General features: G+C 39.8%; 1 protein-coding gene across 1 annotated transcript; it reads right to left on the reverse strand.

Annotated features, from left to right (window-relative positions):
- Positions 1 to 10,412: 10,412 nt before the first annotated feature.
- Positions 10,413 to 11,315, reverse strand: LOC149432246 (taste receptor type 2 member 13-like). The gene has a single exon (XM_089665350.1). It carries the CDS (start codon positions 11,313 to 11,315, stop codon positions 10,413 to 10,415), a length of 903 nt encoding a protein of 300 aa, XP_089521476.1.
- Between the last annotated feature and the right edge of the window lie 216 nt (positions 11,316 to 11,531).

Genomic DNA, 11,531 nt, shown 5'->3' on the forward strand with positions numbered 1-11,531 from the left:
ACTGATACCAATGATGGGGCACTATTCCTCCCACTGATACCAATGATGGGGCACTATTCCTCCCACTGATACCAATGATGGGACACTATTCCTCCCACTGATACCAATGATGGGGCACTATTCCTCCCACTGATACCAATGATGGGACACTATTCCTCCCACTGATACCAATGATGGGACACTATTCCTCCCACTGACACCAATGATGGGACACTATTCCTCCCACTGATACCAATGATGGGGCACTATTCCTCCCACTGATACCAATGATGGGGCACTATTCCCCCCACTGATACCAATGATGGGGTACTATTCCTCCCACTGATACCAATGATGGGACACTATTCCTCCCACTGATACCAATGATGGTGCACTATTCCTCCCACTGATACCAATGATGGGACATTATTCCTCCCACTGATACCAATGATGGGACACTATTCCTCCCACAAATACCAATGATGGGACACTATTCCTCCAACTGATACCAATGATGGGGCACTATTCCTCCAACTGATACCAATGATGGGGCACTATTCCAATGTTTACTGTGTGTAACGAGTGCTGTTTTCTTTTGCTTTGCAGGGAGAAAAAAACAGCACATTGCTGCTGTATAGGGAGTCCCTGTGTTGTTTACCAACACAAGGATATCTTCTTTCATTTGCTCAGCCGATCAGCGGCTTCCGGCAATAAATCATCAGCCAGGACCCACTGATCGGCATGTTCTGTAGTGAATGACATCACAGCGGGCGCACATTACCCAAAAGAACCAGATCGTGTACATGTACAGTTGCAAGAAAAAGTATGTGAACCCCTTGGGATTACGTGGAGTTTTGCATGAATTGGGCATAAAATGTGTTCTGAACATCATCTAAGTCACAACAATAGAAGAACACAGTCTGCTGAACATAATACTACACAAACATTAGATGTTGCCATGGTTTAATTGCACATAACATGTAAACATTCACAGTGCAGGAAGGAAAAAAGTATGTGAGGCCCTAGCTTAATGACTTCTCCCAGAGCCAATTGGAGCCAGGAGTGAGCCAACCTTGACTCCAATCAGTGTGATGATATTGGATGTGTTGCTGACAGCTGTCCTGCCCTTAAAAAACACACACCTGTTTTGGGTTTACTGGTTTCAAGAAGCACTGTCTGATGTGAACCATGCCTCGCAGAAAAGAGCTCTCAGAAGAGCTACCATCAAGAATTGTTGACTTGCATGAAGCTGGAAAGGGTTACAAAAGTATCTCCTTGAGCCTTGATGTTCCTGTGTCCACGGTAAGACAGACTGTCTACAAATGGAGAAAGTTTAGCACTGTTGCTACTCTCCCTAGGAGTGGTCGTCCTGTAAAAATGACTGCAAGAGCACAGCGCAGAATGCTGCATGAGGTAAAGAAGAATCCCAGAGTGTCAGCTAAAGACCTACAGAAATCTCTGGCACATGCTAACATTTTTGTTGACACATCTACAATAAGGAAACATTAAACAAGAATGGAGTACATGGGAGGACACCACGGAGGAAGCCATTGCTGTCCAAAAAGAATATTGCAGCACGTTTGAAGTTTGCAAAAGAGCACCTGGATGTTCCACAGCACTACTGGCAAAATATACTGTGGACAGATGAAACCAAGATTGAGTTGTTTGGGAAGAACACACAACACTATGTGTGGAGAAAAAAAGGCCCAGCACACCAACATCAAAACCTCATCTCCACTGTAAAACATGGCGGAGGGAGCATCATGGTTTGGGGCTGCTTTGCTGCCTCAGGGCCTGGACGGATTGTTGTCATTGATGGGAAAATGAATTCCAGAGTTTATCAAGACATTTTGCAGGAAAACGTACGACCATCTGTCCGCCAACTGAAGCTCCGCAGAGGATGGGTGATGCAACAGGACAATGACCCAAAGCATACAAGTAATTCAACAAAACAATGGCTGCAACAGCACAGAATACGTGTTCTGGAGTGGCCCAGTCAGAGTCCTGACCTCAACCCGATTGAAATGCTGTGGCATGACCTTAAGAGAGCGATTCACACCAGACATCCCAAGAATATTGCTACACTGAAACAGTTTTGTGAAGAGGAGTGGTCCAAAATGACTCCAGATCGTTGTGCAGGTCTGATCTGCAACTACAGGAAACGTTTGGTTGAGGTTATTGCTGCCAAAGGAGGGTCAACCAGTTATTAAGTCCAAAGGTTCACATACTTTTTCTTCTCTGCACTGTGATTGTTTCCATGTTATGTGCAATTAAACCATGGCAACATCTAATGTTTGTGTAGTATTATGTTCAGCAGACTGTGTTCTTCTATTGTTGTGACTTAGATGACGTTCGGAGCACATTTTATGCCCAATTCATGCAAAACTCCACGTAATCCCAAGGGGTTCACATACTTTTTCTTGCAACTGTATGTGATCTGTCACAGCGGGGCCACTCTGCTGCAGTATATCTGTCCAGAACTGGATAATCACGGTTTGGAGGAGTGTTGTTATAAACAATGGTTCAGACTGCTTTTTTTACAGCTGCAGCTGCTGACTTCCCCTCCAAGCATACTGTAATGCCGGCTTTAATTAATCAATTACTGGGAAGGGGATCCCACAAATAGGGCAGAGAGACTGGAAGTAATACACACGCCCTGTGTACAATTATGACCTTTTTTGGGGCATGTGTAGCACGCCCAAATCTGCAACTAGTTAAACATTCACTGAATTTGAGTAGTAAATATGCCAGCATTTAACAAAGTAGTGTGACTGATTCACAGATGTTTCATTAATAGGTTCCAACAGATATTATAACAAGGATACATTTCTTTGATTGCAGTAAATTTAACTAATTTTTATTTATTTATTTCAGGTACTTATATAGCACTGTCAACTTATGCAGTGCTTTACATATACAGTTGTGTTCAAAATAATAGCAGTCAGACATCACTAACCGGATCAATCACTGTTTTTGGTAGAAATGATATTTCTACATGGCAAATAATTTACTAGCAGGTGTAGTAGAGTAATAGAAATCCAACAGACCCAACAGTCATGACATGCATGCTGCTGATTCTGTGTCATGGAATCACTCATTGAAAGGGGCATGTTCAAAATAATAGCCGTGTGGAGTTCTATTAGTGAGGTCATTCATTCTTTGAAAAACAGGTGGCAATTATTGCCCTTATTTAAGGAAGGAAGGCAGCAAATGTTGTACATGCTGGTTACAGTGCATTTCTCTCTGAAATTCTGAGGAAAATGGGTCGTTCCAAACATTGTTCAGAAGAACAGCGTACCTTGATTAAAAAGTTGATTGGAGAGGGGAAAACATATAAAGAAGTGCAGAAAATGATAGGCTGCTCAGCTAAAATGATCGCAAATGCTTTAAAATGGCAACCAAAACCTGAAAGACGTGGAAGAAAGCGAAAAACTACCATTCGAATGGACAGAAGAATAGCCAAAATGGCGCGGACTCAGCTCCAGGAAGATGAAAGAAGGTGTAAAGTTCCCTGTGAGGACTGTTACAATTAGAAGACGCCTATGTGAAGCCAAGCTATCTGCAAGAAGCCCCCGCAAAGTCCCACTGTTGGAGGAAAGACATGTGCTGAAGAGGTTACAATTTGCCAAAGAGCACAGTGACTTGCCTAAAGAGAAATGGTGCAACATTTTGTGGACTGATGAAAGTAAGATTGTTCTTTTTGGGTCTAGTGGGCGGAGACAGTTTGTCAGACGACCCCCAAACACTGAATTCAAGCCACAGTACACTGTGAAGACAGTGAAGCATGGTGGTGCAAGCATCATGATATGGGGATGTTTCTCATACTACGGTGTTGGGCCTATTTATCACATACCAGGGATCATGGATCAGTTTGAATACATCAGAATACTTGAAGAGGTCATGCTGCCTTATGCTGAAGAGAAAATGCCCTTGAAATGGGTGTTCCAACAAGACAACGACCCCAAACACACCAGTAAACGTGCCACATCTTGGTTCCAGACCAACAAGATTGACGTTATGGAGTGGCCAGCCCAATCCCCGGATCTTAATCCAATAGAAAACTTGTGGGGTGACATCAAAAATGCCGTTTCTGGGGCAAAACCAAGAAATAGAGAAGAACTGTGGAATGTAGTCCAATCATCCTGGGCTGGAATACCTGATCACAGGGGCCAGAAGTTGGGTGACTCCATACAACACAGACGTACAGCAGTTCTCAGAAACAGTGCGACTACAACCAAATATTCATTAAGTCATTCAAAGGAAAGCAAAATCTTCAAACATTTCTCAGTTTATATAGTGAATGTTTGAGTTTGTAAAGAAGAATACAAACACTGCTATTTTTTTGAACCATCTAATATTCACTTTTCTTCAATTTTTTAGAGGAACAACACAAATTTGATGTATTTTTCTTCATGTTTTGATTTGGAATAGAATGTGTCGTGTTCCCAATGCATTGTGTGGATGGAAATAAAAGCTATTAGAAGGATTTTCAGCTTTATTCACTTTTTTCAACACACTGCTATTATTTTGAACACAACTGTATGTGATCTGGCATTTCCCTGGTAGGGGATGGGCATGTGGGCACCCGCAGCCCCATCTGTGCTGTCATTTGCTACAACACAAATCGATCGGCAGGTCCTGGGATATGATTTATGGCCTAAACCTGCTGACCAGCTTAGCAAATGACAATAGAGAGCCCAGTGTTTATTAACAACACATGGCTCTCTAAGGAGAGCAGTGGTGTGGCTGTTTTTTTTCTCCCTGCAAAGCAGGGAGATAAAACAGTCATATTGCTTAGTAAAAGCAGCACATATTACACACATTACACATTGTTAGGCACACAGTTAGCCCCTTGATTGCCCCTAGATGTTAACCCCTTCCCATCCAGTGTCATTAGTACAGTGACAGTGTATAGTATTATCACTGTATTAGTGTCACTGGTGAAGTCAGTGTCATTTAGTCAGTTCCCATCCAAGATCAGTTAGAGTCAGATTGCCCACTGCACTATCACAGTCCCATTATAAGTCGCTGATCGCCGCTGTTACTAGTATAAAAATAAATAAATATTCCAGTATACAGCAGTATATACCATAGTTTGTAGACGCTATAAATTTCACACAAATCAATCAATATACACGTATTGGAATTTTTTCTTACCAAAGATATGTATTAGAATACATTTTGGCCTAAATTTATGAAGAAATGTTATTTTTTATTAGTATTATTTTATTGGATATATTTTATAGCAGAAAGTAAAAATTATTGTTTGTTTTTTTTTCAAAATTTTTGGCCTTTTTTCGTTTCTATAATAAAAAATAAAAACTCAGTAGTTAAAAATTACCACCAAAAGAAATCTCTGATTGTGTGAAAAAAATAATATAAATGTGTTTGGGTACAGCATTGCATGACCTAGCAATAGCCAGTTAAAGTAGTGCAGTGCCGAATAGCAAAAAAATGGAGGGGTCATGAAGGGGATAAAATCTTCTGGAGCTTAACAACTAAAAATAAAACATCAAAAACAGATGCAAGCTTGGCACAGTCTCCTGTTTGACAAAACATTTTATTTTTATGTTTCACTTGCATATTAATTGTACAAAATAGGCCCACAAATGCTAAATATTTTCCCAAAGTGCTGGACCTTTAGAATTGAAAGTTTGCACTACAGATTGCACTTTTATTGAATGTTCAGTGCAGCTGCAGTAAAAATCACTGTTACTGTACATTAAACATTCACCAGCTTGGACATTCTGTAGCATCATGCTGAGCACATTATAGATGTACTGAATGTTGCTGGTCAATAGGCCACTGAACACTGCAATGTACATACATAGTTACATAGTCTGGCTGAAAAAAGACAAAAGTCCACCCAGTTCAACCATAGAAAAAAAAAAGTTATAATCCTACACCCACAGTTGATCCAGAGGAAGGCAAAAAAAACCCAGAAAAGCATGATCCAATTTCCTCCTGCAGGGAACAAAATCCTTCCTGATCCCCCGAGAGGCAATCGGATATTCCCTGGATCAACTTTTCCTATAAATGTTAGTATCCAGTTATATTCTGTGTATCTAAGAAAGAATCCAGGACTTTTTTAAAGCAATCCACTGAGCTGGCCAGAACCAACCCTTGAGGGAGTCTATTCCACATTTTCACAGCTCTTACTGTGAAGAAACCTTTCCGTGTTTGGAAATTAAATTTCTTTTCCTCCAGACGTAAAGAGTGCCCCCTTGTCCTCTGTGATGACCTCAAGGTGAAAAGCTCTAATGTGCTTTTAATCACAAAATGTTTACAAATATTCTATGTCCCAAAGATATTAAAGGGTTGATTTACTAAAGAAAGACTGTGCACTTTGCAAGTGCAGTTGCCCCAGATCTTAGTAAAAGAGGAGACGCTCTGTTGACTTCCATCATCCAATCATGTGTAAGCAAAACATGCTGTTTTTTTATTTTCCTTGCCTGTGATTGGGTATTCTTTGTAATGTTAAGCCTTACCTCATTTACTAAGCTCTGGAGCAGGGGTGGACTGACCATTTGGAAACTTGGGCACTGCCGAGGGCCCGGGGTCAGTAGGGGGCCCCATGAGATGCCCCTGGTACCTTTTTCATAGGCTTTTTTGAGTTTGGGCAAGGACACAGGGGCCCCATGAGCTGTCAGTCTGCCCCTGCTCTGGAGCAAGTTTAAATTGCAAAGTGCACAGTCTGTTTGCCTTTAGTAAATCAACCTCTAAGACTGAGCTATGTTTCTTCTGCTTGCAGTAGATTTAAGCAATATAAATTTGTATTTATTTTTTTATATAAACTCTCCACTGTGCAAAAAAATTATTAATGTGTAAAAAAAGTCCAAATATCATGTGAGTGCATAAAGGGCAGCTTTTTTAGATTAAAGAGTTTTTTTTACAGTTTTGCAAGATTTGTCTTTTTATTTGTTTTTCATTGCCATCTAATCGTGGGAATCGTTTTTGGAGGATATCAGTGCAGAGGTATCTGGGGAGGATATGCCCAGTCTATAAAGCTTGTTTGACTCTTTAGCCATACCAGCAAAGAGTCCATTTCATCTGGTGAGTGGGGATTGGAGCAGTAATCACGGATGGTGTGAGCACATTTTGGTTGAAGATTTTTTTTGAGCACTATTTTTGGGATTGAGCACAATTTATATGTTTTTTATATATCTTTGGGACTTTATTTGGATGTTTTTTTACACATTAATAATTTTTGCGCTGTGGAGTGTTTATATTTATATTTGATTGTTTTTTTTTCCTTTCATGCACAGCAGCATTTAGATTTTGATTGTAGTATACACATCATTTTTCTGTGGCGCAAGTTTTTTTATTTTTATTCATTATTTTTTTTTTATTTATTTGTTTTACTTAACTTACTTAAAGTGATTCTAAAGGCTTTTTTTTAAGTAATCAACAGGGCTGGCCTCTATACCAAACAACATTCCTCATGACACCAGACTATTAGATCTCCAAAACAACAAAATAAAAGAAATCAAGGCGAAAGATCTACTGGGCCTTTCATCTCTTTCAGCTTTGTTTTTGAACAACAACAAGGTGCACAAAATTAACCAGAAAGCATTCCAGTCTACAAACAAGCTTGGCAGACTATACCTTTCACCCAACCAGCTCACAGGAATCCTATCAAACCTTCCCAAATCTCTGGTAGAATTAACTTCCCTGGCGGTATGATTATTTCAGATTTTTGGTGCTGAAAGCGGTACCATTATTTTGCATGGAAATTTGGCGTTTTATATTGTAGGCCTGTAATTCTTAGAAATAACTCACTGAAATCTGTCCGAACAAGAGTCTAGTAAACATCCCGTGTAGGATAAAACTTGAAACACGAAATCATAAATTAATAAATAATCATAAAAAATAATAATATTGAAACTGAAATTTGAAATATAGCGCCAAGTTCGCACATCACTGAGCAAAGTCACAAAATCGTTTTCAGTGTCTGATGACGAATTTCCCCCACAAATCATTATCACTCAATTCTGCAAGTGGTTCTAATTTACTATCACTGTTCTCTAGCTGGTCTAAAACCACTTTTGACCTAAAGGGACGCTTTTTGGACGCCATGGACGTTTCTCAGTTTCCAGGCAGAAAGAACAGTAAAAATGCAGGCAGGGCACAGGACAAAGCACTCGGGACAAAATGTATGTGAAATGTTTTGATACAGCAATGTTTTACTATGTGATTTTAGTGATTTTAGTGAATGTCACTTTTTGTCATTTTCAAATTTCCTGCCGTTCCGTCCCCCGTACGTCCCGACGCTCGCAGGGGATGGAACCCAGATGACAGATCTGGCATCCGCCAGATTACATTGCCGTGGACACTGCAGGAGGGACATCACAGGAGCGCAGGACAAGGTAAGTGACCGAGGGATCGTGGAGCAGCACCGCATGGTAAGCCCGAGTGTAGCTCGGGGTTACCGCTTGTGGTACTAAAACTATACCCCGAGCTACACTCAGGAATACCGCCAGGGGGGTTAAGAATTCATGACAACAAAGTACAAAAGGATTCATTTAAAGGAATGGCGTCCTTACATGTTTTAGGGAGAACTTGGTGAATGGAGGAGATGATTGATATCGAATAAGAGTTGATCTTCTTTCCCTTGGATAACACCATTTGAGCGATTTAGCCAACCATGAGAATGGGGGGCATGGCCATGTGGTGAGTGCACATCCGAAAAGGGGGACACCATATATTTTATACACGTGGTGATTTTGTTTGAAGAATTTGAAGACTTATGGGATTATAAGGACTTTCTCTGACTTTTTTTCACCTTTATCAGTTTTCACCTTGACACTTATGTATATGTAATTTGCACTACTGAATCACTTTGAGGATTCTTTTTGTTTAAATAACAAACATGTGTATACTTACCTGCTGTGTGCAGTGGTTTTGCACAGAGAAGCCTGGCTCCTTTTCTCAGGTCCTCCGCCGGCGCTCCTGGTGCCTCCCTCCTGTCAGGTGCCCCTACAGCAAGCAGCTTGCTATGGGGGCACCCGCTGCTCCATGTGTCCTTTCACACACAGAGCTGTGGCTTGGCCCCGACCCCTCTCTTTTCTCATTGACTCACTGGCTGTGATTGACAGCAATGGAAGCCAATGGTCTTGGTTATGTCTCAGCCAGTGAAGAGAGGGAGTCTCAGGACAGCCGAGACTCAAGTGCACATCACTGGACCAAGAAGAGGGCTTAGGTGAGTATTAGGGGGGGCGGGGGAGGATGCTGTACCAAGAAGGTTGTGCCTTTAGAACCCTGAGCCTTTAGAACCACTTTAAGAATAAAGGTTTACCAAAATTGTGGCATTACACGATAATACAAGCAATTAAAGTGAAACAATATCATGGTAAGAGTAATAAACTGACAAAAGATCAATTAAAAATGAAATAGATTGAAGTCAAACAATATACAGATGACAAGCTCAAGTAACTGCTTTAATGAAATCAAAATGGCAGTTTATGAAAAAACAGTCAAAAAATAAAAATTGTATTTTGAAGGTGCTGAAACCTCTTAGGACAAACTCAACAGACAAGTCAATATAAAATCATTAAGTTTTACTATAAAGTTCCATTTAAAATTGATTGGGCTAACACAAGCCCTTAGAAATTAGATCAAGATAAGAGTTAAAATGGACCATAATGAGGTACACCCCCCCCCCAAAAACACTTCCCTCCTTACATGACTCATTAAGTAGTTACAACACAAAGAGCATTAGAGAATCAAAAAAGTATGTATATCTCAGGAAGGGGATGCAGAGTACCAACGCATTTCACACTTTAGCTTCTTCAGGGATTCAGGGGGTGCAGTTGAAAAAGAAAATCCAGACAGATATCCCCAAAAGTATAGGGGAGCAAAACCAGGTCCAGTAAGATAAATTCACGCAGTGTGTCAATGGGCGTGGAGGGTAGCAGATGGATATAGCACAGAAATGGCACAAGAAACTGACCCAAGGGTCCCGGGAGAAAATCATAGGGGAGGAGGATGATACTCCTTAGACTATACAAACCTGTATGGATAGAAAAATTCAACCCATATACTATTGGAGTCCAGAGAGACTTTACATTTAATTACTTGTAACACCTTTCCATGTTCCAGTAAACTTCCCTCTAAGCGCCATTGGGCAGATGGAGGTTTAAATCAACATAGATCAAATCAAGGTAATACACATATTGTATATATCAAATTGTTTTCTACTGTATGTTTAACATTTAGATTGATAATTAACAAAAATGTATGTATATTCACAGTATATATATATATATTATATATATATATCTTTAAATCCTTAATATTTAAACTTATAGGTAACACACAACACACAACATATCTCAGATGAGGGTAAAATAGGGTTGCTCACAATTTTATCATATTTCCTTTAGTCACAAAGGGGTCACCTCCATTGGCTCTCAAGGGTGAAGTCCGGGAGCTTTTCAGCTCAACAATAAGTCAGTTCCACAATAGACAATCCTGAAGAACTGATTTCTTAGTTTCCTTGTTACGTAAATTAATAAAAGAGACTGTAGAACTGGACAGATGTTAATTAGGAAAGGCAACCACATATTTCTGGAAATCAGCCTTTGTCCATAAATTAGAATTGTTATAAAATTCAAAACCCAGATCAGGAAAGAGACAGCCGTAAACTTTAGAATTCGGTGGTAGATATCGGAACCTCCGGTTTTATTTCCACAATTGTTCATTGTTTTGATGTGGATGCAAAGAAAATGAAAAAGAAGGAGCAAAGTTATAAAAAGCATAAGATATGGGAAAATTGCAAACAACAAATTTAAATATGGCAGCTTTTTATCATTTGGTTCCTTGTCTAAAATGTAATTTTGTGTTGAATTCCAAAAAAATCTAGTCTGAGGGATGAAACCATAAATGGATGTGTATCCTAAAGCCAATATAACAGATGCCATAATTAGGTAGATGACCTTCGTTGATGTGATGGTCTTCAGATGTAAGAAGAAGATGCTGTGAAAGTTGGCAATATTGAAGTAGAAGTAACTGGAGAGCAAGGTTGATAAATATAAGTCAGAAAAGCCTGAGAAATATATTGCATATCTGGAAAATTTTGAAAACATTTTAGGTAATCCCACATAGTACAGAACTGAACAGTCATGCAATAAGCTAGCAATGTGAAAGAAGATCCTTGATATCCCAATAAAAGTGATAATCTTGTCCGCACCTGTTAGTGATCTTCCCTTCATCCAGTCAATGGTATTACCAGCCACAATACATGATTGTATCCCCAGACCTGTCAATACCGATATTCCAAGAAAGCCAAGTTTTAGAGGAAGTTGTATTAACTCAATGTCCTCTGTAGAATTTGCCATCTTTGCAACTGTATACAAGGGCTGTCTTTATAGATAGCTTAGGTAGATCTGAAGATTGAAATAATGGATAGTGATAAATGGATATTAATAGTACTGATGGAAAATTACTTCTTTACACCTATAATGCAAATGGTAGTACAAGCACTTTGGCTTTGTCAATCTTTATACAAATTAGGAAGATGAGCGATGACACTTGCAAAGCACTGGTGGATGTGG

Source organism: Staurois parvus, unplaced genomic scaffold (assembly GCF_062004578.1).
Source record: "Staurois parvus isolate SC_StPar_1 unplaced genomic scaffold, SC_StPar_1.0 ptg002181l, whole genome shotgun sequence".
Classification (NCBI taxonomy): Eukaryota; Metazoa; Chordata; class Amphibia; order Anura; family Ranidae; genus Staurois; species Staurois parvus.